The sequence below is a fragment of the Lepidochelys olivacea genome (genome assembly GCF_965140295.1).
Source record: "Lepidochelys olivacea isolate rLepOli2 genome assembly, chromosome: 9".
Taxonomy (NCBI): Eukaryota; Metazoa; Chordata; order Testudines; family Cheloniidae; genus Lepidochelys; species Lepidochelys olivacea.
Genome location: NC_140419.1, coordinates 7,987,936 through 8,015,263, shown reverse-complemented (window position 1 = coordinate 8,015,263; position 27,328 = coordinate 7,987,936). Strand labels below are relative to the sequence as shown.

General features: G+C 52.6%; 4 protein-coding genes across 7 annotated transcripts in view; 2 read left to right on the top strand and 2 right to left on the bottom strand.

The window, feature by feature from the left end:
- The window catches only part of VWA5B2 (von Willebrand factor A domain containing 5B2), a 67,938-nt gene extending 55,680 nt beyond the window's left edge, over positions 1–12,258 (bottom strand). Inside the window, exon 1 of the mRNA XM_084639143.1 lies at positions 11,548–12,258. The gene's annotated coding sequence lies outside the window, so the exon portion shown is untranslated. The remainder of the gene's footprint in view (positions 1–11,547) is intronic.
- LOC311526278 (uncharacterized protein) lies at positions 1,225–6,552 on the top strand (the record flags this gene model as incomplete). 2 transcript variants are annotated; one of them, XM_084639147.1, is made up of 3 exons in its annotated part: positions 1,225–1,314; positions 3,032–3,070; positions 5,347–6,552. In XM_084639147.1, the coding sequence occupies exon 3, from the start codon at positions 5,368–5,370 to the stop codon at positions 6,550–6,552; it is 1,185 nt and encodes a 394-aa protein (XP_084495273.1). In that variant the 5' UTR covers positions 1,225–1,314; positions 3,032–3,070; positions 5,347–5,367. The 2 variants fall into 2 exon arrangements, with proteins under 2 accessions (XP_084495273.1, XP_084495274.1); XM_084639148.1 differs by having other exon boundaries at positions 3,032–3,112.
- Positions 12,259–12,742: 484 nt separating the features above from the next.
- LOC311525993 (uncharacterized protein) lies at positions 12,743–17,921 on the top strand. Of its 2 annotated transcripts, none has more exons than XM_084638569.1 (3): positions 12,743–12,895; positions 14,502–14,580; positions 15,639–17,921. In XM_084638569.1, the coding sequence occupies exon 3, from the start codon at positions 15,660–15,662 to the stop codon at positions 16,833–16,835; it is 1,176 nt and encodes a 391-aa protein (XP_084494695.1). In that variant the 5' UTR covers positions 12,743–12,895; positions 14,502–14,580; positions 15,639–15,659; the 3' UTR covers positions 16,836–17,921. The 2 variants fall into 2 exon arrangements, with proteins under 2 accessions (XP_084494695.1, XP_084494694.1); XM_084638568.1 differs by having other exon boundaries at positions 12,744–12,895; positions 14,502–14,584.
- A 696-nt stretch (positions 17,922–18,617) lies between these two features.
- Positions 18,618–25,728, bottom strand: LOC311525994 (PHD finger protein 13-like). Of its 2 annotated transcripts, none has more exons than XM_084638570.1 (5): positions 25,434–25,728; positions 22,303–22,395; positions 21,457–22,066; positions 21,004–21,051; positions 18,618–20,686 (listed from the first exon to the last, which is right to left on the bottom strand). In XM_084638570.1, exons 1-5 carry the CDS (start codon positions 25,554–25,556, stop codon positions 20,460–20,462), a joined length of 1,101 nt encoding a protein of 366 aa, XP_084494696.1. In that variant the 5' UTR covers positions 25,557–25,728; the 3' UTR covers positions 18,618–20,459. The 2 variants fall into 2 exon arrangements, with proteins under 2 accessions (XP_084494696.1, XP_084494697.1); XM_084638571.1 differs by lacking the exon at positions 25,434–25,728 and adding an exon at positions 23,983–24,358.
- Between the last annotated feature and the right edge of the window lie 1,600 nt (positions 25,729–27,328).

Below are 27,328 nucleotides of genomic sequence, written 5' to 3'. Positions count from 1 at the left end.
ACTGCAGCTGGTAATGACTTAGCATTAACCATAGGTAGGGATGAGCTCCAGCAGAGACAAGGAACTCCTCTTCACAAGCACCCTTCCCTTCAAGCACTACTGTATTACCAGGAATTGCTGACCTTATGGTGCTGTGAGTGATCTGCAGCACAGGGCTGGGCCTCAAGAAAGTGAAGCATTTGTCTCCTGCCACTCCACCAGTCTCTCTCCCCATCAGCTCCCCCATCACATTATCCAGCTCCCTTTGCTCCAGTCTCAGCACCATCACTCTACTCCCGCTGGATATTTATGCAATGGGGGCCCATCTGCTTTGGAGAGATTTCATCCCAGACTTGATATCCTGGGTATCCCCCCACCTCCCATCCCCGTGCGGTACCAGATCCCTTCCCTCTCCCAGCTGCCCCTCCCCGGGCCATCAGGGTTCCCCCCTGTGCCACAGTCTTCTCAACTGCCCTTCCCTGTGACATGCTCCTCCCTCTCTCCTTCTCCCAACCCCCCACCCTGTTCCTGTGCCATGGCCCCTCCCTCTCCCAACTCCCCCACCCCTTTTGTGCCACAGCTCCTCCCACTGCCAACTGCCCCCCCATCCTCCTGCCACTGCCCTTCCCTCTCCCAACTGCCCCTTCCCTGTGACATGCTCCCTCCCGCCTTCTCCCAACCCCCTCCATCCCTGTCTCACGGCCCCTCCCTCTCCCAACTCCCCCACCCCCTTGTGCCACAGCCCTTCCCACTGCCAACTGCCCCCCCATCCTCCTGCCACTGCCCTCCCCCAACTGCCCCTTCCCTGTGACATGCTCCCTCCCGCCTTCTCCCAACCCCCTCCATCCCTGTCTCACGGCCCCTCCCTCTCCCAACTCCCCCACCCCCCTTGTGCCACAGCCCTTCCCACTGCCAACTGCCCCCCCATCCTCCTGCCACTGCCCTCCCCCAACTGCCCCTTCCCTGTGACATGCTCCCTCCCGCCTTCTCCCAACCCCCTCCATCCCTGTCTCACGGCCCCTCCCTCTCCCAACTCCCCCACCCCCCTTGTGCCACAGCCCTTCCCACTGCCAACTGCCCCCCCATCCTCCTGCCACTGCCCTCCCCCAACTGCCCCTCCCCGGGCCACAGCTCTTTCCTCTGCCAATCCCCCCCGCCATGGCCCCTCCCCCGTCGCCACGCCACGCCCCCCCCCGCCGAACTCCCAGCTCTAAGGCGGCGGCCTTCCCGCCCCTCCCCCAGCTCCTCCCATCACCCGCCCTTGGAGCGGGGGAAGGAGCCGGGGCGGAGCAAACAAGTTCTCAAGAGAAATTGACGACGCCGTCCGGGTGTTGGGTGAGGAAGTGTGGCGGTGCGGGCCCGGGGGGCTACGTTCCGGGTTTCCTGGCCGGGCGGGGGCTGGGTTTCCCACCAGGGGAATGTTGGGGGGCGGGGTAGGGGCTGGGTTCCTTGCCGGGGGGCGGGGTGGGGTGGGGACTGGGTTTCCCACCAGGGGGAATGTTGGGGGGCGGGGTGGCGTAGGGGCTGGGTTCCCTGCCGGGGGGCAGGGTAGGGGCTGAATCCCCTCCGGGGGGGGGGTATGCTGGGGGTATGCTGTAGATGCCTGTGGGTCTGAGATCAGTGATGACCTACAGGCCAAAGGCTCCACTCCCTTAAGCTGTCCATGGCCCCTCCTTGGCTCTAGCACTTTATGAATTATAATTCACAGACCGGGAGGGTGCTCGAAATGAAATCTAACTTATCACTGCAACCCCTCTATCCTTCAGGGGCAGAGGGTGGTTTACAGAAACCCACAGATGGTTGGCAGAGGTTTGCTCAGTTAACATGTACTGCATTAGGAATAAGCCTGCTTGGGGGCTGTATTTCAACCAGGGAACAAGTTTCACTTTTAAGCTAATAGGCTTGTTTTGAAGAGCCTATGGGGGTGGGGATGGTAGAGTGTAATCATGAAAAATTCATATTTGGATGCTCTGTGAATTACAACTGCAGCGTGAGGAATAAATAAACCACCTTCCCCTGACAGTCACACACATGGATGCAGACTAGAGCAGTTCAAGTCATCCTGACAGATATGCCCGGACTTGTTGGCAGAAGGGACTATTTGAGTCACTGGAATCTGAACATTTTGTCTTGTCATAATCCTGGCACTGCAGCTGGAAAGACAGGGTGGGACCAGTGAGAGAAACATGGAGGGGGAAGCCAGTTTTAGAGCTATAAAAAAGCATGGTGTCACCATTTGATCCCAAGAAAATTTCACCATTCTGAAGATTATCATGAAATAAACAGCTGGGCCTGTTTGCAAAATGACACTGCCCCAAAACCCAACCAAGCCACTAAACTGGAGAGCCAGAATATAAGGTTTTAAAATCGGGGCAGAGGACAGGATAATGGCTGGAGGGTTACTCAGGGGCATGTCAAAATAGTGGTTACAATTTTTCAGTTCTTTAATTACAGTCTTTTAAAAGTTCATAATTACCATGTCAAGAGTGTTCATGCCACCCCTTAAGCTAACCCTCAGCCCCAGAACTGGTGAAATTGACTATCAGTCCTTCCAAATCTAAGGTTCCCCAGAATTGAAGAGAGGCAAACTGGGGCATGTTTGCTGAATGGGATTCTGCTGTTGGCTTTTAATAACTTTTCCTGCCAAAAAGAGAAGTGAAATCCCAGAGCACTCATCATTTCAGTGCTTTGATTTCCGAAAAGAATCGTGTAGCAAGTGGGCCTTTCAAGGTTGCGTAAACACACAGGAGGAGATTGGGCATTTTCCATGGCTCTGTTTGTTACTTTGGGGCTCTGAAGCACTCTAATCCCGTTTATCTCTATATACACAGCACTGCAGCTAGGCATGAACCTTCTTCATAGGCCAGCAGAGAGGGAGTCTCTACCCCAGGAGCCTCTAATAATATATTCTCTGGAGCTTCTTTACTTAATGAACAATCCAGTGCACACTTCCTTTAAGCAGGTTGAAAGATGTGATCAGCGGCAGCTTGGACTAGTAAAAGGAGCTTACTTGACCCTAATTCCTGCTGTTTCTCTTTTGCATTTCTTGCAGATTGGACAGTGAATCTCCGTGGAGGCCTTGGCCCTGCAGGTTAGCACTTCTGTTGCTGTGTTAGAGTTGCACACGCTACGGGTAAAGATTGGTTGGTTTAAAAATTTAGGGAAATGTTACTATTGGGATTTTAAAGAGTTTTTACAAATATCTAGAGTGTGGGACCAAGCAGTTGGCGTTTCTCTTTTTAGTATTTGGGCAGCACTTTCAAGATGGAAAGAATCAGCTGTTAGAATCTGGCCCAGACCCACTCTCTGGATGATCACCAGTCTCTTGTGATTGGATTCAACCACTGAATCCCACATGTTTCTGAGCCCCTGGATTTGGATAGAGACAGCTCTCGGTATTTCAGGCATACTCCCAGGTACAGATCCTATTTCTGAGACCTTTCTTAACATCCTGAAAACAGAAAAGGAGTACTTGTGGCACCTTAGAGACTAACCAATTTATTTGAGCATAAGCTTTCGTGAGCTACAGCACTAACACGGCTGTTACTCTGAATCCTGAAAACAGTGGCACAACCCACCCAGTCCCCCCAGTTGTTTAGTCACATTTTCCCCAGAGTTCATGGGCTCTGGGAGCTCTGGTTTTCTAGTTAAACCCTTCAGGGTCAATGTGGCACTAAAGCAATGAAAACAGGCTTAGCAAAGGAATTTCTTTAGCACAAATACTTTACTCTTTAAAAGCACAAGAGAGTTACGGATGTGTGGAAATCAAACTCCTGAACACAATACCCATTTGTCTGATCTTACCACCTCTGTGACTCCTGGGTTGGGTCTTATTCCTTAGGCCTGGCAATAGAACGGCCTCCCTTGCTTAGAGAAGCACCCCATATAAAACAGTCAATGCTGATGGCCCTCAATTGCTCTCTCAGCTTTTCAGATACAGTCTGTCCACTAGATGTCAAGGCTGTGCTACAAAATGGATGCTCTAAACCAGGGGTGGGCAAACTTTTTGGCCCAAGGGCCACATCTGGGTGTGGAAATTGTATGCTGGGCCATGAATGCTCACGAAATTGGGAGTTGGGGTGCAGGAGGGGGTGAGGGCTCCAGCTGGGGGTGCGGGCTCTGGGATCCGGCCAGAGTTCAGGGTGCAGGAGGGGGCTCCGGTTTGGGACAGTGGGTTGGAGTGTGTGGGGAGGGTGGGGGCTCCAGCTGGGGGTGCAGGCTCTGGGGTGGGGCTCGGGCTGAGGAGTTGGGGGTGCAGGAGGGTGCTCTGTCTTGGACTGAGGGGTTCAGAGGGTGGGAGGGGGATCAGGGGTGGGAGTTGGGGCTCATGAGGGGGTCAGGGTTGCAGGCTCCGGGTGGTGCTTACCTCAAGCAGCTTCCGGAAGAAGCGGCATGTCCCCCCTCTGGCTCCTACGCAGAGTCGCGTCCAGGCAGCTCTGCATGCTGCCCCATCCAAAGGTGCTGCCCCTGCAGCTCCCATTGGCCGCACTTCCTGGCCACCAGGGACTTCTGTCTTCACCAGATGCCATGATAGTAGTTCCCCGCCAGTGGGAGCTGTGGGGGCGGGAGTTGGGGCAGGGGCAACGTGTGGAGCCCCCTGCCTACATCTACACATAGGAGCCAGAGCGGGGACATGCCTCTGCTTCCAGGAGCTGTGCAGAGCCACAGCACATGTGGAGTGGGGCAAGCCCCAGACCCCGTTCCCTAGCCGGAGCTCGAGGGTCAGATTAAAACATCTGAAGGGCCAGATGTGGCCCCCGGGCCATAGTTTGCTCACCCCTGTTCTAAACTCTAGTCAAAGTTACATTCACCAAACAAAGCAAAATGGAATTAATGACTCAGACATCTCCCTAAACTTTCACACCAGCTATTATTACATTACATCCCCTCCCATTCATCACAGCTCCAGCTCTCATGAGACAGCCCTAGCTTGATACCCAGCCCTTCTCTGACCCCACTCTGGGTCAGCTCCAGTTCAGTTCTGGGCTGGCTTCATTGGGTCAGAGCCATGCATACTGTGGAGTTGCAGGCCCCAAGAACCAGCTTGCTGCAGGGAGGCCAGACATCACACAGCCTTAAAGAAGAGGAATAAAGGGATGGGTGGGGCATTGATGTATTTGCATGACCGCTCCCCGGCAGATACCACAGCCTGGGGAAGGGATTTGCATAGGGACAGAACAGAGACAAAAGTGTCATAACAGCTTAATATGGAGATACAGACAAATTCTTGCAGAGGGCAGCAGGGAGTCCTGCCTACATGGGGAGAGAAGGGACGTAATCCTCCTGAAGCCTCAAGCACAGCGGCCAGAGCCAGGAAACCAACCTAGTCTAGAGATATACACTCACCTTTCTCTTGTGCCCACACAGCGTGACCCCTGACACTGAACAATGGGGAGACCCAGGGAAAACCCTGACAGCACAGCCTCACCTCGCCAGGCTGCAACTGTGCCCAAAGCCACCCCAGCAGCACCTCGTTCCTCTGCCTTCTCCACCCAGGCCAAGACAACACCCACAGCCAGCCGACTGAAGAGTGCTCAGGCTGCTGGGAGTTCAGGTAGCAGCAGGGCACAGACAGACAAGCCAACCAGCAGCACCACTGCCAGAAGAGCTGGGCAAAGCTCTTCCCAATCAAGGGCCACTGCAGCACATGGCAGTGATCAAGGAGACACCAAGATAAGCTACAGAGTGACAGCTAAGAACCCCTCAGTGACTAGTGGAAGGAAACCCTGCTCCACAACAGCTAAAGCACCTGCCGGTGTCGACCCCTGCCTGGAAAGGAATCAATCCAGTTGCTCTCGGGCCAATACCACTGGCCGGGGCAAAGAAAGCAAATTTCCTTCCCTGCTGACAACAGAAGATGTGGTGAAAGTGGAGAGGGAAACCCGGGGCCAGAGGGACAATCCCAAGTGGTATGAGTGGCGGAAAAACCGCATCACGGCCTCAGTCGCACCCAGGATTGCTAACAGCAAGTTTGTCAATGGCAAGAGCTCAGAGGTGCCCCAGTCTTACCTTAAGGCCGTGGTGAGCTCTGGTTCCAAAGTGCAGACACCAGCCATGTCCTGGGGCACCCAAAACGAGAAAAAGGCAGTTCAGGCATATGAGGAGCTCCAATCCAGGAGGACAGGTAGGCCCGTGAAGGTGGAGGAGTGTGGCCTCTTCATTCACCAAGAGAAGGAGTGGCTCGCAGCCAGCCCAGATGGAATTATCAGAGAAGCAGATACAGGGAAGCTACTGGGGCTGCTGGAGGTCAAGTGTCCCTATAAGCACAGAGACAAGACAGTGAAAGAGGCCTGTAAGGACAAAGCCTTCTGCCTGGAAGTGGATGGTGAGTCCTACTCCTTGAAGAGAAACCATCCCTACTACACTCAGGTGCAGTGCCAGCTGGCAACAACAGGCTTTGACAGTGCTGACTTCGTGGTTCACACCAACAAAGATACAGTCATCACCTCAGTGGACTTTGATGCAGTGTTCTGGGAGAGAACTGAGCCCAAGCTGGAGAAGTTCTACATGGAGGCTGTGATTCCCCACCTAGAGGAGAAGAGAAGCAATTCAGTTTGGGCTAGGGAAGAATAAAGTAATGGGGACATCTGGCCACTACCCCACCAGGGACTTCTGTCTTCACCAGATGCCATGATAGTAATTTAATGGACTCTCTCTGGTTCTGCCACAGCAGAACTATGGGATCTAGAACATGATGCCTGCGGAGTCCTGGTCTACATTTAAAAATTAGATCTAACTAGCTACATTTGTTCCCTAAATGGTTTAGATAGGTCTACCTAACCTCCAGTGTAGACATGGCTAGGTCTTTTAATGAGCTAGTTACTGCTCAGTGTAGGAACTATCTTCAGTACAGCTGCAGCACTTCTCCAGTGTTGCTGTAGTGGCTGTAATATAGACATTGCTTGAGACTGGACTCTTCCTTCCTATTAAGATTGTAAGCTCCACGGGGCAAGGATTGTATCTCTTTGTCTCATACAGGAGTGGAGACACAGGGAATGATTTTCTGGTTCTGTCTCAGCCCTTGGCATTTAGTGCTCTGGGACTGAACTGATTCCCTGTCTGTGTAGACAACTTCACTGTTCTCTCAACATCTGCCCTCTTTTAAACTTCTTATTCCAGAGCCTGGCAGCTGCTGCAAAGTATCCCATCTCTAGGGAAATAAGTTGGTCTGTCTGTGAAATGGTCTAGTTCAGGTTTTAGAGAAGAAGATGGGTGAGATAATCTCACCAATCTTGTCTCTCATATCCTGGGACCAACACGGTTACAACAAAACTGCATAGTTCAAGGTTGTCTGGGGAGGGGGCTGGATTCCATTTAATGGTCTGGGGTGTAAATTCAAGACTAAACTTGAATTTTAGTCTACCAAGGAATCCTTGCTGCTGTCGATAGCAGGTTTGCCAAAGATCAAACAAAAGGTATGGACTTTAAGGGGTAACTGAACTTGTAATTATGGGCCGCATTGTCAATTCAGCATCAGACAAAGGGATAATGTGTTCTGCTTTAGATGGACTGCTGTTTCTTCTCTTGCCATCTTCCCTCACAACCTCTTTCCCACAGTCTGTCAAAATGATCAGCAGTTAACTGCTTACATTTAAAGTGTTATGTTAGGATATAGATATTCAGGCCTGTCTGTAAAGGCCTATACTCTAAGACTTCAGGTGTATTCTTATCACTTGGCTAGTTAGGGGTATAAAAGAAAGAATCAAAATCACTGTCTGCCGGTGTAAGGTCCTTCTCTTACTGTGACAGTCTGAGGCCCTGTGCTTAGGCTAAGATCTTTGGCTAAGCAGCAGAGGCAGCCATAAGCTGGGAAGCAAATGGTCACATCCTCACATTCCAAACTAGTCACATTGAAATAAGGTGCTATTGGGCTGTTAGGAATACAATCCTGTCCTGATAGTGCCTATCACCTCCAGAGAAAGGGAAGTGCCTAGAAAATGTAAAAGGAAACTTAGTTTGATAGCATCCTGTCTGGCAAGAACTCACTTATCAATAGCTGGGATGTGAAATCCTCACTTCTGTATTGTTTTGTCATTATAGTTCCCACTTTGCTGTTGTTTGTCTGTATAATCTCTGTCTGGTTCTGTGATTGTTTCTGTCGGCTGTATAATTAATTTTGCTGGGTGTAAACTAATTAAGGTGGTGGGATATAAGTGGTTACATAATCATGTTACAATATGTTAGGATTGGTTAGTTAAATTTCAGGAAAATGATTGGTTTCAGAGTAACAGCCGTGTTAGTCTGTATTCACAAAAAGAAAAGGAGTACTTGTGGCACCTTAGAGACTAACCAATAGTCTCTAAGGTGCCACAAGTACTCCTTTTCTTTTAGGAAAATGATTGGTTAAGGTATAGCTAAGCAGAACTCAAGTTTTATTATATAGTCTGCAGTCAATCAGGAAGTGAGTGGGGTGTGGGGGGGAATGGGGGTGGGGAAATTGGAATCATGTTTAGCTAAGGGCAGAAATAGGAACAGGGAATGGGGGTGGGGAAATTGGAATCATGTTTGTTCCCATTTCTGCCCTTAGCCAGAGACACAGGTGTAAGGCTCTGTGGTGTCAGAGCTGGGAAGGGGGACACTAAGGAAGGAAACTGGAATCATGGCTTGCTGTAAGTTCACCCCAATAAACATCGAATTGTTTGCACCTTTGGACTTCGGGTATTGTTGCTCTCTTTTCATGCAAGAAGGACCAGGGAAATAAGTGGGTGAAGGAATAAGCCCCCTAACATGTTAGTAGGGTTTGGAGTCCACCCATTACCCCATGAGAATGTGAACCATGAGCACAGGCGTGTACCTGATGCGGTTCACCCCATCCCTGCTGCCTGTCCCTTTTGTGGCATGAGGGAGACCCCGGCTTGTGTGCACCAGGTTGCGGCCTCTTTTCTGGCTCCTCTTGGACCCACTTTTGCGTTTTCTCCCACCTTCTCATCTACACACCCAATCTGTGGCCCCACAAAGTCATGGGACCTCTTCGTCAACTTCCTAGTGATGGCGAAAGTGGGCATCTATAACACCAGGGAGAGGATGTTGGCTGAGGGGGTTCTCTGCGACTGTGGGGCCTATTTCTGTTCCATTCTCTGAGGGGTTTCAGAGTAACAGCCGTGTTAGTCTGTATTCGCAAAAAGAAAAGGAGTACTTGTGGCACCTTAGAGACTAACCAATTTATTTGAGCATGAGCTTTCGTGAGCTACAGCTCACTTCATCGGATGCATATCGTGGAAACTGCAGCAGACTTTATATACACACAGAGAATATGAAACAATACCTCCTCCCACCCCACTGTCCTGCTGGTAATAGCTTATCTAAAGTGATCATCAAGTTGGGCCATTTCCAGCACAAATCCAGGTTTTCTCTGAGGGGTCTTCAGTCATGGGTGGACTTATGCCCACCTGCTTCCCCTGAACCCAATAGGACCCCATGAGAATTTGGGGGAAGGGGTTACATCTCAGAGCTACTATGTCAGGCTGTCTGCAGATGCAGGAAGACAACACTGCATCCATCAATTAACCTTTCAAATCTGAACCAAGTATAACTACACAACCGTGAGATTCCCCAGATACTTTTTTTTAAATTAAAGTTTATTTCTTCAATAGCTGACTCTGCCATGTGTGTCCCAGCAGTATGTAGAGTAGCCTATGTCTTTGAAATCACTGCTTTGGTTAATTTCAGTTGCTCCTGTTTTGGAAACTACAAGTGTCTAAATAAAATATTCACTTTGGGTGATTCTCTTGTGATTTGTAGAGGGAACCAGTTGTGGAGCTACAATTAAGCCAGGGGGTCTGGATAGGGCACTGCAACAGAGGGGCTCATTACCAGGAGTGGGTGTCTGCTCACACACACAAGAACAGGACACCCAGTTTGAGCTGCTTGTATTAACATATGGGCCTTGTACCATGGGGTTGTGCCTGCCTCCCAGTTTCTCCCATGGTTGAACTGGTGCTTTCAGTGGGTGTTGGAATTCCCCCATTTCCAGAGTTCCTCACAGCCCAAGGCTACCACCACCACCCTTGTAATCAATAGGGCTGTGCACATCTCAAATAGTAATAAAAAAAACAGTGGTAATTTCACTCCCAAGACCCTAGATGAGACCTGTTTTCAGCTGCTTACATCACAGATGGGGGGAAAATGCCATCAGTCCTATCTCTCTCTCAGCCTGTGGCTAGCAGATACATTCTAGTCTGAGATTTTAGTACCCCAGCTTACTGTCTCCTACCTTTTCCACTGGGAGACTGCATCTGAGCCTGATCTAGTTCAGAGCCCTGGTGTTCTCCCTACTCTTTACCCTATGTTTGTTTGCTCAATTTCACCTCATTCTGCCTACTTTTACTCACCCTTGCACTTCCACAACTCTTTCTTTCGCAGGGCAAGAGACTTGTACTCTTCAAACACATGTAGACAGACTCTTTCTTCCATGCTTTGGATTTTTAACTCCCCAGGATCCACCAAACTCCCAATGAAGACTGTGAGCCATGGTAGAAAAGACATGGCAAGGGACCATTCCCACCCACTGCGTTCTCAGTCAAAGTTGAGATTCAGGGACACTCACCCCCAAGTGGGATTAGAGGCGAGGCTATGAAACCAAGACAAGGCCACAACGATTATTGCAAAAGTACTATATTATATACATATTACTCCAGCCACACTCCACAGGGCAAGGACCAGAATTTGTTATTTTACATAATTTCAATAAAAACGTGACTACAAACTATAAAAGTGTAAAGTATTTCATGGGCCTAGGTTTCCCACTGCAGGAGACGGGTACAGGGAGTGAACCCTCCCAATGCGGGGGATTGCTGAGTGAGGGGAAGATCGCCCATATGCCCTTCCCCCCAATAAGTGGTCACATGGGAGCCAAATGCACAAGTATGAAAAAACCCCTTTAGAAAAATAAGGGTGGAATTGTGATCTTAGGTTCCTTCCATGTCCCCTACCCCTCCATGTCCCTGATGACCCCAAAAAACAGGTCCAACTCAGTATCAGCATAAATCCCCTATGCACAAGCATCAGTACACCTGCAATCATATGACTAAACCAAGGGCCTCCAACACAAGAGGAGTGGAGTCTTTGAAATGCAGCACAGAAGGTGCAAAAGGTACATGGGTCTTGTTCTGTGGGGGAGGAGGACAGTAAAGAAGAATTAGAAAATGGGATCTGATTCTTAGTGCATGTGGAGCTCCGAAGAGACCAACCAGCTCAGTTGTGTCCTCCGCCTAGGGTGACCAGATAACAAGTGTGAAAAATCAGAAACGGGGGTGGGGGGTAATAGGTGCCTATATAAGAAAAAGCCCCAAATATCAGGACTGTCCCTATAAAATCGGGACATCTGATCATCCTACCTCCCCCTGAAGAAGAGAGAGGAAGACAGAAGACCAAATACCCTGTCTAGAAACTCCATAGTCAGCATATCCCATTCAAGGGCCAGCAATTTGCATAGCAGATGAGGTTCAAGGCACAAGACCCCCAGTCTGTATGAGGCACTAACAGTCCCCAAATTTGACTGAGGAGCCAAGATTGCCAAAACCTGAGAATTATTCAGGGGAGAGGACAGTTCAGAAATAGAAGCCTCACCTGTTTCCTGCTCTCTCAGGACTTGGTTCCCATCATCCACCAAACTTTTATGAAGAATGCTTCCTGGCAGGCAGCCCAGCAGCAGAAGGGGAATACCCGAGAGCCATTTCAAGGGGTTGAGATTGATCTGCTTTTGCCCAGGGTGGTTTTACTTATTCTCTGCTGCCTGTGGACTTTCCCTCTTCCCCCTCCCATGAATTTTCTGAACTACCCCTGCTAACTAACTGTTTTGGTCTCCGTGCAAGAGACTTCAGTGCAGCTGGAAGTTCCAGAGCAGAGAGGACTCCATTTTACGGTTTAACAAGAACGGTTTAGTACTTTTCTAAATGTCTTTTACAAATTATTTACAGTAACTTCACACTGCTCACCACCTCTGGAGCTAGTGAGTGCTGTCAGATCAGATAGGGGCTACCCTTTGCTTAGTCCGGGTGAAACGAGTTTACAGGAGGGAGTGCTCAATTCAGGTCCTAGGGCAAATCACCACATTTGACATTGATTGGCCATAACAGCAGAGAGGACAACTTCCTTTCCACCCCCTTAGAGGGTGTTACTCCAGGGCATGGTGTGCAGAGGGAGAAGCTTGCCCTCCGATCTGGGCTGTATCTGCTATATTGAAAGAGGCCCATAGCCTCTGGGCCTAACCTCCCTGACACCTTTCACCAGCACTAAACTCAGGCAAAGGGTGAGAGGAGCCAACCATTGGGGACAGGGGAAGGTTGGACAGCGCATCCCACCCCCCCCCCCCCAAACCTCGCTCCCAGCTGAGTTAGTGGCTTGAGGAAGAGAGCTCACCCCGCTACTGAACAGTAACCCCACTGCCCCGCTCAGTGCCCCCTCTACCCTGCTGCCTAGACCTAACCCCTCCCCCCACGCACACTGACAGCGCGCCCCTCTCCCGCTCCCAGGCGGTGGGTTGCGCGCCCCTGACTGGGGACTGGGGGGGGGGGGGGAGAGAGCGGAGTGGTCACGTGACGCGGGCGGTTAAGCTACCGGCTTTTTTCCTGCAAACCCATGGTCCCCTTTTCCTCTGGGCTGTTTTGTTGTGCTTCCACCCTGCCCCGCCCCCGCTTCTACCTCGCAGCCAATGGCCTGCGAGGACGTTTTAAGAAAGTGAGCGGAGGCCCCTGATTGGTCGGGCCATCCCGCTCATTCTTTTGTGTTTTAAAGAAAGAAAAGGAGAGGCGGCGACTGTCGCTGATTGGCTCCGCGGGGCTACTTGAAGAGCCTCGCCGGCGGGCGCGCGGCTGGGGCTGTCGTTAGCTGCGCTGAGGGGCGCGCGCCGTCCGGAGCTGCGCTGGTCCGGCCCGCCCGTCGCTTCGTGTGCGAGCGGCCCGGGCTTTCGCCTCAGGTGGGGGCGGGGGCCCGGCCCGGAGCCGGGGGGCTGTCCGGGCCCGAGCCTGGGCTCCGAACCGGGCGCGGGGGGGGCTGGGGGCTGGGCTCCGTCTGCACGGCTCTTTTCAGCGCCGGAGCGCGAGCGGGAGTGACTCCGGAGCGCGAGCGGGAGTGACTCCGCCGCGGGTCCCTTTCAGCCGTGTGGACGGACGCTGGCGCCAGTCGCTGGCGGCGGCGGCGGGGGGGGAGGGGGAAAGCGCGCCCCCCAGGGGGTGGATTTGGTTTCCCGCAGTGCGGGGTGGGCGCTTGTCTCCGCTGCCTGCGTGGGACTGGGTTGAGACGGGCTCCGTTCCCTGCTGGGGGGGGGGGTATGCTGGAGACAGGCTTGTTTTGAAGAAGCGGTGGGGGGGGGGCGTGTAATCCTGAAAAATTCACTTTTGGCTGCTTTGTGATTTGCAGCTGCAGAGTGAGGCATAAATAAACCCCCTTCCCCTGACCGTCTCTCCCATGGACGCAGACTAGAGCAGGTCAAGCCATTCTGACCAATGTGCCCGGACTTGTTGGCAGAAGGGACTACTTGAGTCACGGGCATTTGACCATTTTGTTGTGTCCTAATCCTGGCACTGCAGTTGGGAAGACAGGCTGGCACCAGTGAGAAACCTGGAGGGAGAAGCTAATATTAGGGTGGCAAAGAGTGGGTGTCACATGTGATCCCAAGAAAACTTCACCATTCTAAAGATTAACATGAAATAAACAGGTGGGCCTGTTTGCAAATTTGACACTGGCATCCAAAAGCCCCAGTTGAGCCACTAAACTGGAAAGAAAACCAGGATATGAGAGTAAAGGTCCTTACATGGGGGTGGAGGACAGGAGAATGGCTGGAGTTACTTGGGGGATCAGGTACACTTTAATTGTAAATATAGTGGTTACAGCCTTTCAGTTCTTTAATAACAATGTTCATTATTGCCAGGTCAATATTCATGCTAACACCACTCCCTGAGAACTAGTGAAATTGACTATCAACCCTTCCAAATCGAAAGTTCCCTTGTATGGAGGAGAGGCAGGCAGAGGCATGTTTGCTAAAGGGGACTCTGCTGTTGGCTCTTAACTCTTACTACCAGAAAGGGAAGTGAAATCCCAGGGCATCCATAATTTCAGAGGCTTGATTTCTGAGAAGTGATGTAGTAAGTGGGCCTTTCATAGTGGGGCAGATGCAGAGACCTGGTTCTCCCAGGAAGCAATTGAGTATTTGCTATGGCTTGGTTTGTTGCTCTGGGGCTCTGAGAAGCACTAATCCCCTCTGTGTCTTTTTACCTAGCACTGTAGCTGGGCATGACCCTTCATAGGCCAGCATAGAGGGAGTCTTTGCTCCAGGAGCCTCTAATTTACTCTCAAGTGTCTTTGTTTAATAATCAGTACAGTGTGGTTAGAAGCAGCTTGGACAGGTAAAAGTACCTCTGGACGAGGAAACAAGAAATCAGTTCCATTCCTGGCACAGACACCTGCTCTCAAACAGCCTTGGCCAAGTCACTTCACTCTCTGCATCAGTTTGTCCCTCTGCATCATGGAGATATACTTTCTTGATCTTAATTCCTACTGTTTCTCTTTTGTATTTCTTCCAGATTGGACAGAGAATCTCTGTGGAGGCCTTTGCCCCGCAGGTTGCCACTGCTGTGGTTAGCGTTGCACCTAAAGGTGAAGGTTGGTAAGTCTGAAAATTGAAGGAAATATTACTATGTTATTGGGCTTTGAGATTTTAAAGAGTTCTTACAAAAATCTTGTACTTGTTAAGAGTAACAGACCTGTGGACAACAAGCGCATGAATGCAGTTCCTGCTGGTCTGCAAGTCCTGGGTTTGGTCTGAGTCCTTGTGCACTTTTCACTGCCTTCTGGTCTGTTCCTGTTGCTGCTGGTAGTGGAAAGGGCTGGCCTCCCTTGCTTAAAGAAGCACCAATTATAAAACAGTGCTGCAAGATAGGAAGAGGTCTAGATTTGAGCTCCCCGCCCTCTCAGATTGTGTAGAGACCCATTCAGTCAACGGCCCTACCAGTAGAAAATCCATTGTTCCAGTAGGAAAGCCTCATTGAGTGTTGATGTTCCTTGATTACTCTCAACTTCTCAGTTTGTCCACTAACTGTCAAGGCTGTGCTACAAAATGGGTGTTCTAATGAGCTGTAGTGATATGAAGTTTTCAATAACAAAAGGTGTTCACAAAACAATGGGATTCACAATGACTCAGACATCTCTCTAAACTTGCACATTTAGCTGTTGCATTACGTCCCCCCAAATCCATCACAGCTCCAGCTCCCATGGGACAGCTCTAGCTGATACCTACTCCTTCCCTGAACCCTCTCTGGCTCAAGCTCCAGTTCAGTTCTGGGCTGGCTTCATTGGGCCAGAACCATGCATACTGTAGAGTTGCAGGCCCCAAGAACCAGCTTGCTGCAAGGAGGTCAGACATAACACAGCCTTAAAGAGCGATAAAGAGAGGGCATTGATGCACTTGCATGCTCCTTACATCCTGGCTTGCCTGGCAGACACCACAGCCTGGCAAAGGGGCTTGCATAGGGGCAGAGGTTTCATAACAACTTAATATGGAGATAGACACATTCTTGCAGAGGGCTGCAGGGTGTCCTGCCTACAGGGGGAGAGAAGGGATGTGTAATCCTCCTGGAGACTCAAGCACAGAGGCTTCTGCCAGAGCCAGGAAACAATCTGGTCTAGGGATGTACACTCACCTTTCTCTTGTGCCCACACAGCGTGACCCCTGACACTGAACAATGGGGAGACCCAGGAAAAACCCTGACAGCACAGCCTTACCTTGTCAGGCTGCAACTATGCCCAAAGCCACCCCAGCTGCACCCCGTTCCTCTGCCTCCTCCACCCAAGCCAAGACAACACCCACAGCCAGCCGACTGAAGAGTGCTCAGGCTGCTGGGAGTTCAGGTAGCAGCAGGGCACAGACAGACAAGCCAACCAGCAGCACCACTGCCAGAAGAGCTGGGCAAAGCTCTTCCCAATCAAGGGCCACTGCAGCACATGGCAGTGATCAAGGAGACACCAAGATAAGCTACAGAGTGACAGCTAAGAACCCCTCAGTGACTAGTGGAAGGAAACCCTGCTCCACAACAGCTAAAGCACCTGCCGGTGTCGACCCCTGCCTGGAAAGGAATCAATCCAGTCGCTCTCGGGCCAATACCACTGGCCAGGGCAAAGCAAGCAAATTTCCTTCCCTGCTGACAACAGAAGATGTGGTGAAAGTGGAGAGGGAAACTCGGGGCCAGAGAGATAATCCCAAGTGGTTTGAGTGGCAGGAAAACCGCATCACGGCCTCAGTTGCACCCAGGATTGCTAACAGCAAGTTTGTCAATGGCAAGAGCTCAGAGGTGCCCCAGTCTTACCTCAAGGCTGTGGTGAGCTCTGGTTCCAAAGTGCAGACACCAGCCATGTCCTGGGGCACCCAACATGAGAAAAAGGCAGTGCAGGCATATGAAGAGCTGCAGTCCAAGAGGACAGGTAGGCCTGTGAAGGTGGAGGAGTGTGGCCTCTTCATTCACCAAGGGAAGGAGTGGCTCGCAGCCAGCCCAGATGGAATTGTCAGAGAAGCAGATACGGGGAAGCTGCTGGAGGTCAAGTGTCCCTATAAGCACAAAGACAAGACAGTGAAAGAGGCCTGTAAGGACAAAGCCTTCTGCCTGGAAGTGGATGATGAGTCCTACTCCTTGAAGAGAAACCATCCCTACTACACTCAGGTGCAGTGCCAGCTGGCAACAACTGGCTTTGACAAGGCTGACTTCGTGGTTCACACCAACAAAGATACAGTCATCACCTCTGTGGATTTTGATGCAGGGTTCTGGGAGAGAACTGAGCCCAAGCTGGAGAAGTTCTACATGGAGGCTGTGATTCCCCACCTGGAGGAGAAGAGAAGCAACTCAGTCTGGGCTCAGGTAGAATAAAGTAATGGGGACATCTGGCCACTACCCCACCAGGGACTTCTGACTCCACCAGATGCCATGATGGATTAATGGACTATCTCTGGTTCTGCCCTAGCAGAACTATGGGATCTAGAACATGCCTGCTGAGCCTAGACTCTTCCTTCTTCTTTAGATTGTAAGGTCCATGGGGGCCAGGATAGTATCTGCCTTTGTCTCCTACTGAGAGACAATGATTTAATGGTTCTGTCCTACTGCAGAACAAATACTTTTGGCATTTGATGCTTCCATGTGTGTGCAGACAAGTTCAGATTACCAGATCTCTGGGGAAATAAGTTGGGTTGTTACTCACTCTGGAGGGGGCTGGGTTCCATTTAATGGTCTGGAGTAAATGTTCAGGACTAAACTTGAATTTTAGTCCACCAAGGAATCCTTGCTGCTGTCAGTGGCAGGCTTGAAGATAAAATGTAAAGTATGATTCTCACTTTTGTACTGGTGACCTTTCACATAGGAAGCCTCTGAGTATGACCCCCCCATTTAATAAATACACTTCATGTATTAACACCATTATAAATGCTGTAGGTAAAGTGGGGGTTGGGTTGGAGGCTGACAGCTTGTGACCCCCCAAGGGGTCCTGACTCCCAGTTTGAGAACCCCTGCTTTAGGGAGTAACTAAACTTATGTGCCTTATCGTCACTGCAGCATCACACAAAGCTGTTTTTTCCCATGCTGCCATCTTATATTCACTCCCACCCTTCTTTCCCAGAGTGAGCTTAATTGCTGATTGTTTAACAGGCTAATTTTATATTTAAAGTATTGTTCGGTTTTAGCATCAGTCTTGCCCCCATGTGAATGTGAGGGAAGGAGCTTACATCTCAGAGCTACTCTTCCTGCAAACTCAAGAAGAAAACACCATCAGTTAACTTTTCAAGGGTGATGCAAGTACCACCACAACCAGGAGAGATCCCAACTTTTTTTTAATGCAAATTTATTTCTCTAGTAGCAGACCATGTCATGTACATAACTTGCCTTGGTGTATGAGATCACTGTTTTGTTCAAATTGATCCTGTTTTGGAAACTAAAAGTAATCTAAACAAAACATTCATTTTAGGGTGTATTTTTGGTGTGATTTTTTAGAAGAGGCTAGAGCTTGATTTCTAAGTAACCACAGAGGCCAGGATAAGGCATGTGTGGGGTGTCTAGTTGCAGAGAGGGTTGGTGTTTTGAGCTGCTTCCACAGATATGCTCAGAAGTGTGGTAGCCTGGGGTTGTGCCTGTCTCCCACAATTGAAGGGATACTTTCCCTTAGGTGAGGGAGATGCTCCATTTCCATAATTTTCTTTTCTACAGCACCATTAGTGTCAGACCACTACCATGTAATCAATCGTGCATTGCATCACAGATGAGGAAAGATTTCATCAGTCCTAACTAGAATCTCTCACTGCACCTGACTAGCACATATGGTCTAATCCTAGGGTACTAAAATCTGATTCTCACCTTTCCAAGGGGGAGACTGTGTCCATGCCTGACCCATCTGAGAGCCCTGGTGCTCTTACCTACTCATTCTACATTTCTGTTCACTCAACGTCCCTGAGTTAACACCACCTACTTCCCCAGAGCAGCAGGCTTGTACTCTGCTTTGGACTTTTAATTCCCCAGCATCCACCCAATTGTCAAAGATGACTCCATAGTAAAAATGATAGGGCTAGCAGCTATACCCCCAGCACAGCCAAAGGAAATAGTCACAGAAACTTACCCCTGAGGGGGAGTTACAGGTAAGGTCATGAAACAATAAGGCCACAAGGATTATGGCAAAAGTACTTTATTATATACATATTATTCCACCCACACTCTTAAGAATTTGTATTTTACATAATTTCAATAAAAGTTACTACAAACTATAAAAGTGTAAAGCATTTCAGGGGCCTAGATTTCCCCCTACAGGAGAGGGACATTGCTGACTGATGATGTCTCATGGCAGCTGAGTACACAAGTTTGGAAAAATAGAGAGGAATTGTGATCTTAGGTTCCTTTCATCTCCCCTCAGTCACCCCAAGCAGCAGAGGCCCAGCTCAGTACCAACATGTAGCACAGGAGTCAGCACACCTGCAGTTTATATGACTAAATCAAGTGCCTCCAGCACAGGGGGAGCAGCATATTAAATGCAGAAGGCACATGGGTCTGGTTCTTTGGTGGGGGGTATACAAGGAGAATTAGAAGATGGAATCTAATACTTAGTGCATGTGGAGCCCCTAGAGACCAGCCAGCTCAGCCATGTCCTCCCTGAGGCAAGGGAGACAGAAGACCAAGTATCCTGTCTAGAAACATAAAGGTGTGCTCATAGCAGGCACATCCAATCTAAGAGGCAGCAATTTGCATAGTGGATGAGGCTCAAAGCAAAAGACCCCTTAATCTGTCTGAGACACTAACATTCCCCAAACTTTACTGAGGAGCCTAGATGGCTAACACAGAATTCTTTAGGGGACTGGACAATTCAGACAGAAGCTTCACTTTCTTTCTGCTCTGTCAGGACTTTGTTCACATCATCCACCACACCTTCACCAAAGATGCTTCCTGGGAGACAGCCCAGTGCAGAACAGTAGGGGAAGTCTTGAGAGCCATTCCCAGAGGATGAGATCTGCTTTTGCTTAGGGTCTGCCTGTGGCCTCACCCTCTCCCTCATGAGTTTCCAAGGGTTCCCCCCCCAAAACTGTTTTGGTCTCCTGCCACAACTCCTTAAATCCCCTCATACAGGAGACTACAGTGCAACTGGAAGTTTGGGAGCAGAGGATTCCATTTTACAGTTTAGCAGGAATTGTTTTATAATTTTCTAAACATCTGTTACAAATTATTTACAGTCACTCCATTAATATTTACAGTAACTGCACACTGCCCCTCTCTTCCAAACCTCTGGAGCTAGTGAGTGCACTCAGATCAAGGAGCTACTCTTTGCTTACTCACATGAAGCAAGTTTGAAGGCGGGGTGCTCAACTCAGGTGTTCACCTCACTATAATTGAGGGGCCATGACAGCACAGAGGACAACTTCCTTTTCCTCCCCGAGAGGGTGTCACTCCAGAGCATGGTTTGTAGAGGGAGAAGCTTGTGCACTCAACAAAGCAGATACAGCCCAGATTAAAGAGGACATTAGTCAGGGGGGCGCTAGCCAGGTGACAACTTTCACCAGCACTAAACTCACTCTTAAGAGGTTGTCAGGAAAGGAATTGGACACCGGTGGGATAAGTCTAAGCAGCCACCATACCAGAGGGAAACTACTTGGAGTAGGCTCTCCTGGAGTGCCTGGGGGAAAAGCACTGAGCCCTGTTTGTGAGACAACAGGCAGGTTTCTGGCTGACCTACTGCACTGGATTCCATTCAGAGACACACTTCTCTTGCTGGACCCCACTGCATTCGCAAAACTGATGTCTCAACTGCATAGTTTACATGACCCCCACAAGAGAAAGATTGAGTCTCAACATGCCAGCTTCCTAGAGTTGGAAGTACAGGGGGCATGCCCAGCAAAAATGCTCCCCCTTTCCAGTGCCACCGGCCTCCTATGGTCACTGTGTATCGATTGTCTAGCCAACTTGGGCTATAGTCTTAGAACAAAGGGCCCCCACCCACAATCACCGTGTCTCTAGGGGAGAGAATCAGTCACAGAAGCGTTTGCGGGGCACTGTCCTGGCTCGGTTTGAGCGACGGATCTCCTGTTTGGCGTCACGGCATCTCTGGCAGATGAAGACCTCAGGCACATTGGATTTGCGAATCTTGGCACAAGAGAGATGGATCCAGGTGGTGCATTCGTTACACTCTATCATGGGTCTCCCTGCAAAGGGCTTCAGGCAGAAGCAGGTTATCAGGTCCCAAGCATCATCCTCTGGGCAGGAAAGAGACAGACCTCCATCAGAAAATGCCAGACAAATCCAGTTTATAGCATAAGATTATGCATGCAGGGGAAGGCAATATACATTGTCCCAGGGGCATGAAGGCCTATAGGGATCAGCACTGACCCCCCACAGATGATTAGCGATCAGCTCTGAAGAAAACCCAGGCCTGTCCTACACTGGCCTGCATTCCCCTCTGTTTGGTTCAATCCCCCCCCCATCTCAGGAAGAAAACCAGCAGCAAAGCAAGACTCCCAGCTCCCTGTGCTAGAGAGGCTACCAGTACCACACATAATGGGGTCCCACTCACCTTCTGATTTGGTGTTGGGAGGTGCCACCATGAATTCTACAGGTGAAGCTGCAAAAGGAAAAAGAGCAATTCAAACCAGTCAGATGCTTAGTTTGAGAGAGTCTCCCAAGCTGAAGAATGAGTCTGGACTCTGGCTCCAGCACGGTTTGCACCAGGGGAAATAAAGACTCTGACAAGCTGAGGCCCAACACCTAGATTCTGTACTTTGCAGTTCCCCTACTTCACCTCTTATTGGGTGAGGCTAGGACTCCAGTAGCTGTGGGCTCCCCACAAAGCCAGTGAACCTACAGTTCCTCCACCTGGAAGAAAGCAAGGTACTGGGCATTGGAACACAATGCAGCTTTGCAGTGAGAACAAAGCATTGACATAACCACCTATCCAGACCAGGGACATCTTCCCCATTTTCCTACAGACCCCTCCACACTCCTCATACAAACTAGTTTGGAAGCTTACAATTGAGCTGGGAGCGGACACTGCTTGTACCCTCCTCCTCTTTGCTTTGATCCAAGGTATTCTGACAGCTGGAGCTCCTCCTCTCCTCAGGGCATGATTTCTGCTCCTTTGGTCGAAAATAGCCTCCTACTGGCACCTCACTCCCCTGAACCCTTTGTGTCCAATCCTTTTCTTCCTTCATGAACTCCTCCAGCAGGGACTTGGGGCGGAGCTCACCAGCTGGGACAACCAAGGACTCGAGGCATTTTGCCATTACGTAAGGCGCCTGCTCCTCTAGTACAGCCGACTCTCTCCTCTGCGGTTGAACATCACTTAAATTCTTCGTGCCAGCCAGTGTCATCTTCTGTTCCATCTCTTGATCCAAGATGAGCTTCTTTGCAGACAGTTTCTTCTTCTTGGTTTGCTGGGGTCGGGCTGCATAGAAACTGCTGGGGAAGTCAGGGCAGTTCAGGAACAGGTTGCCCCCTTTGTACTTGGCGTTCCTGATCCTCCCCTCATCTGGCAGGACTTGGGAATCAGAGGAATGGGATGAGGCCCAGCTGTCACTGTCCTGAGTGCTGCCTGTGCTGTTCTGGGGACTCATGCTGCCTCCAAGGGTCCAGGGTTCATTCTGCAAGAAGGACAAAGAAAAGCACATAGGATCTGCACAAGACCACACCACAGATGTGGTGTTCTTGGAGTGACTGGGGGAGAGAAGGAGACATGAGCAGGAGAAATGACATAGCAGGAAGTCCCCAAACCTCAATGCCAAGAAAGAAAGAAGAGGTGCCAGGTCTGTCTCCCAGGACATTGGCCCCTTCACACAACACTAAACAATGACACAACGCACACACCAATCTGTTTTACCTCCTCGGGGTAGGGGATGTAGCCAGCATAGGCCAGCACGAAGGTGCAGAACTGGTTGAAGTCCTCCACGGTTCTTTGTCTTTTCTGTGGCGGCTGCAAAGAATGACATTTTATTGATTAGAGTCTCTACCTCCAGCCTCAGACTTGATGGCTGGAAAAAAATGTGACCAAACATTGTCTGCAGTTAAAGGCCAAGCTGGCAATGACCAAATCTTATGCTACAAGGTGCCATTGTGGGAGTCAGAAAGGACTGTGTGTGCAACACCAGCCACCAAGCAACTCCATTACACGTCCAGCACATACAGCCCTGGAATGCCTGAGCAACATTCCCCACAACCAACCAGCACAGTCCCAGACTGTCCAAACTCCACCACAGAAGCCTGCAGTGCCCAGCCCACCCAGGCGACCCTCCTTTCTCCCAAACCAACCCATACATTCATTGTGCCTAGATAGTCCCCGTCAAAAATACACCCAGAACCTGCAGCCATAACCCATACAGGCATCCCCACTACATCAAATCTACCTGCACACAATGTGTAGAAAGGAACTATAATACAAAAATATTTGAATATTGAGTTTCTACAAGGTTTCTAAATAGGGTGAATCCCCCAAAGTTGTGGAAGAGCCCCCAGCAATGAGCTCCATTTATCTGCAGTCTCAGGACTGGGGTGTTTGTGGTAGGGACCATGTTCAGTGCCTAAGGAAATCCTGCTCTGAGATCCAATGGAAAGGATAACAGGCCCCTACACAATTAACACAGGAGAGTTCAGACAAAGCCTTGAGCATTGGACTCTAGGGAAACATCCTGCCCTGATCCCGGAGTCTACAGCTCTATGGAGGGGAATCAAAACATCTGTGCCACAATGGCAGGGGCACCTGGGAAGAGTTTCCTCTCGGGACAATCAAGTTGCCTATTACGGAACTCCAGGGTCCTGCACAGAACAGCCTCTTGCACCCACCTCCTTCAAGAGGAAGGGAAATGAAAGCACTGCAGCCAATCCCAGCCAGCACAGGGGCACTTATCTGACTGACTGGGGATAGGCCATATGGGCACAGTGCTGCCATTTACTTCAGCCAGGCAGTCCATGCCAGCCACCCAAGGCCAGTGAAAAATGGCTGAGCCCGAGTCAAAACCAGCAGCTTGGAGGCCCCCTCCCTGCTGGTCTGCAAGCATCTAACACTTGGCACTACCAGAAAGGCCAACTCTCCAGCCCCTCACTCCCAACTCTGAAGGGCTGTACCCCAAACAGCAGAAGGGGAAGTGCAGGATAAACACTGAGGGAAGCCTGGAATTTCTGGGGTGTGGTCACATCCCACCCCCAGAGGTCTGTCTCCACCCAACCACCCCTCTTCCCCAATGGCTAGAAGGGCAATCACTTCCAGCCATAGGGAGGGCACCTGCCCCCTGGGGAGCAGGGGGGAAAAGCCTTTATTGCCTATGGTGGGTGGGAGAAGCGTCCCACCCTCACTCCTGTCAGAGTTACTGGCCTGAAGGAAAGAGCATGCCCAGGGCTACAGAAAGCTGACTACCCTCAGCCACACACTCTTCTCCCAATGCACAGACCTCCCACCCCGCAGTGCCCAGACCTCCCCCCTCACACACACACACACTGCCCAAAGCTTATCCCCACATGCTCCCAGTGCCCAGACCTACACCCGCCGCCCCCACATAGCTGACACCTCCTGCGGAAGGGGCAGGCAGTGGAAAAGCCTGTTAGCTGCGGCACCCAAGCCCGATCCACCCGGGAGCCCGCCCGGCCAGGGCAGAGGTCCCCAACGGAGGAGTCCCATTATGGAGGATGGAGACAGGCTGAGCCCGAGCCCGGCGCTTCCATGAGGAGCAGCCCCCGAGCCGCCCTCGGCCCAGAGCCCGAGATGGAGCGAGGAGTCCAAGGGCGGGGGGGTCCCTCCCCCGACATCTGATCCCGCCCAAGATGGCGCCCGCGCAGCGCTGCCGGTCCTGCCCTGAGCCGGCCCCCCACGGGGTCACTCCCCGCCGCAGGAGCGGCCCGGCGGATCCTCCGGAGGGAGCCGAGTAGGGGCGGGGGCAGGCAGGGGCCGGAACACCCCCCCCCAAAACGTGTGGCGGCACCCACTGCCTTTCGGGGTTCACAGCCCCCCCAGATACACCCCCCTCCGGTAAACAGCCCCCCCGATACACCCCCCCGGTAAACAGCCCCCCCAGACACACAGCCCCTCAGAGCCCCCCCGGGTAAACAGCCGCCCACCCCTCAGATACACCCCCGGCACACAGCCCCTCCAGTGAACAGCCCCCCAGAGCCTCCACCCGCCCCGGCACAAAGCTCTCCCCAGAGCCCCCCGGCACGCAACCCTCCTGCCTCCCCGCAAAACCCGGACCAGCGCACTCCGCCCCCTCCCCGGCCGGCTTGGCCCCGCTGGTCCCCCACCTCCCCCCCAAAGCCTAGCCCCGCACACAAAGAGCCCCCCGCCAGACACGCAGCCCCTATTCTCCCACACAGCCCCCCCCTCCGCCTTCTCCCCCACCCCCCCCGCACACAGCCCCCCCTCCGCCTTCTCCCCCACCCCCCCCCGCACACAGCCCCCCCCTCCGCCTTCTCCCCCACCCCCCCCGCACACAGCCCCCCCCTCCGCCTTCTCCCCCACCCCCCCCGCCTTCTCCCCCACCCCCCCCCGCACACAGCCCCCCCCTCCGCCTTCTCCCCCCCCCCGCACACAGCCCCCCACTTCACAGCTCCCAGCCAGACACGCAAGCCCTATCCTCCCACATAGGTTCTCCCCCACCCCCCCCAGCCCACAGCGCCCCCCCAGCCCGGCACACGGCTGAGTCCTGCTCCCGTCTCCAGAGCGTGGCACGCAGCCCCCCGCCCAGATCGCCCGCGCCTCAGCCCGGCCCACGGAACCCTGCCCCCCACTCCAGAGCTTGGCACGCAGCCTCCCCCCCCGCCCGGCCAGCCACGCCACGCCGCTCCTCCCCCCAGAGCCTGGCACACAGGGTCCCCCCCCGAGCCCCCGGCACCAGCAGGCCCCTGCCTCCCCCCCACGGGGCAGAGCCCCCCGGACAGCACATGGAGCCCCCTCCCCGGCAGCCCGAGCCTTCCCCGCCCCCACAGCCCGGGCGCCCAGCGCTCCCTCCCCGCCGCCCGCCTCACCTCCTCGGGGCCGGGGGGGCCGGGGCTGGCACCTGCAGGGGGAGAGGCGGGGGGAGAGCGATCGGCGCAGGGGGGCGACCCCGAGCCCGGCCGCCTCCCACCTGCGAGCTCGCCGCCGCTCATCCCGCCGGAGCCGCGGGGCGGGGCGCGTGTGCCTCGGGCGGGGGCCGGCGCGGGCCGCCGTGCTCCGGGGCGCAGGTCTTCGGGGGCGCGGGCACCGCTCCGTCCCCGCCGCCGCCGGCTCCTCTCTCCTTCCCGGCCGCTCCTCTCCGACGCTGGAGCCCCGCCCGGCCGCTCCGGGGGGCGGGGGCGGAACCACCTGGTGGCGGGGAAGGGGGAGGAGGGGCCTGGAGCCGGCACAGGGCGGGGAGCCGCCCCGGCCCCTCGGCACTTGGACTCGCCCGTCAGCTGAGCGGCAGCCCCGCGGCCCCCCCCCGCCGCCAGCGGCCCGGGCGGGGCCTCCCGGCTCCGCCGCGTGTTGCCCTCCCCAGCGCCCGGGGCTCCGCGGGCAGCGCCCCCGGCGCGGGGCGGCCGCTGCCCCCTTGCGGCCTCCACCCGCTGCCCCCGGGCAGCTCCGCGCCGGGGCTCGCCGCTTCCCGAGAGCCTGGCGGGGGAACGGGCTCCAGAGCGCGGGGGGCTGCGGGACGGAGCTCAGGCCGTTCCCGCTGCCCCCGGCTCGGGCTCCCGCCAGCCGGCCGCACAAGGGAAGGCGGAGGAGGGGCTGCTGGGTCCGGCCCCGGTCGCTCCTAGCTCCCCTGCGCTGGGAAGCGAGCCCGGGAACCCCCTCCAGGCTGGGGTCATTCGCCAGGCAGCCAGCGCCGGCTCGGCAGCGGGAGGGAGAGGCCACGGGTACTGGCCCCTTGGCAAGAGCTGGACCAGGGATCCGAGGGGATATGTTTCAGAGTAATATGGCAACTCCTACAGGTTTGGGGTCCTTATCCAGGTGAAGGCAGCCGTCCGAGGCTAAAATGAGGCTACCTATAGCAGACCCTAGGCCTCCCTACCCTGCTGCCAGCTCCCAGAGCAGACACAAGGCACCTGATTCCAGTGAGACAAGCAGCAGGGCCGGCTTTGCCTGGGAGATAAGGTTGGTACTGACCCTCTTCCCCCATGACAGGATGGGACTTCACCCTTGCAATTGAGAGCTTTGGCCCAGAAAGCCTTTTAGACTGTTGCCCTGCAACCCTTCCCCCAAAATACCTACTGGGAGACAGACTGAAATCCTTGTTAAGAGACAATAGAAAGTCTGGAATTAGCAGAAAACGCCCTCACTGTCCCAAGGGGAACTGCTGGGGGAATTAGCCCCCCACATTTTCTAACCTACAGGGAACAGGCTAGCACTAAAATCCCCCAGAAAAGGCTGAGAGAAGCAGAGCTGGGGTGTATTTTCAACAGGGCTGCAATCTTACCAAGGGGATCACATACAGGACAGAACTTAAGTGGGCCATGTGTGGCAGGAATAAGTGTATAGAAGACTGGGGGTAGAGTCATTCAATGGTTATAGAGCCCACCACAGGGCTAGATGCAGCATTGTGGTGGTGTTTTTAAGGGAGTTCATTTTTTTTTTAAATCAGGTGGCTCCTGTCTTTACCACACCACAGCATGGAAGGTGGTGCCTAAGGCAGCCACTGCAAATGTACCATTGCAACAGCACAGGAGACAAAAATTCCAGACTGTTAATCAAGCAATTAAAAACTAGCTGCAAAAAGTAAACAAATGTTAAAATTAAGAGACTATTAAGTGATTCCCCCACCCTTCTAGGATAAAAAAGATCCCAACCATGAGGAGTTCTCGCTCCAGCAGATCTGATGTCCCTAAAGAAAAAGGGAGAGCACAGCTGCAACACATAGGACTGTAAGTCCAAGGCCAACCACATAAACAGCTAGAGCTGTTAA

Bases quoted from the DNA above. Each gene is read 5' to 3' on its own strand.
- LOC311525993 (XM_084638569.1), top strand. From the start codon at position 15,660: ATGGGGAGACCCAGGAAAAACCCTGACAGCACAGCCTTACCTTGTCAG.
- LOC311525994 (XM_084638570.1), bottom strand. From the start codon at position 25,556: ATGAGCGGCGGCGAGCTCGCAGGTGGGAGGCGGCCGGGCTCGGGGTCG. The intron at 22,067-22,302 runs GTAAAACAGATT...TCCTTCTTGCAG, and splicing joins ACATCCCCTACCCCGAGGAG to AATGAACCCTGGACCCTTGG. The intron at 20,687-21,003 runs GTGAGTGGGACC...TTTCCTGCCCAG, and splicing joins TCCCAACACCAAATCAGAAG to AGGATGATGCTTGGGACCTG.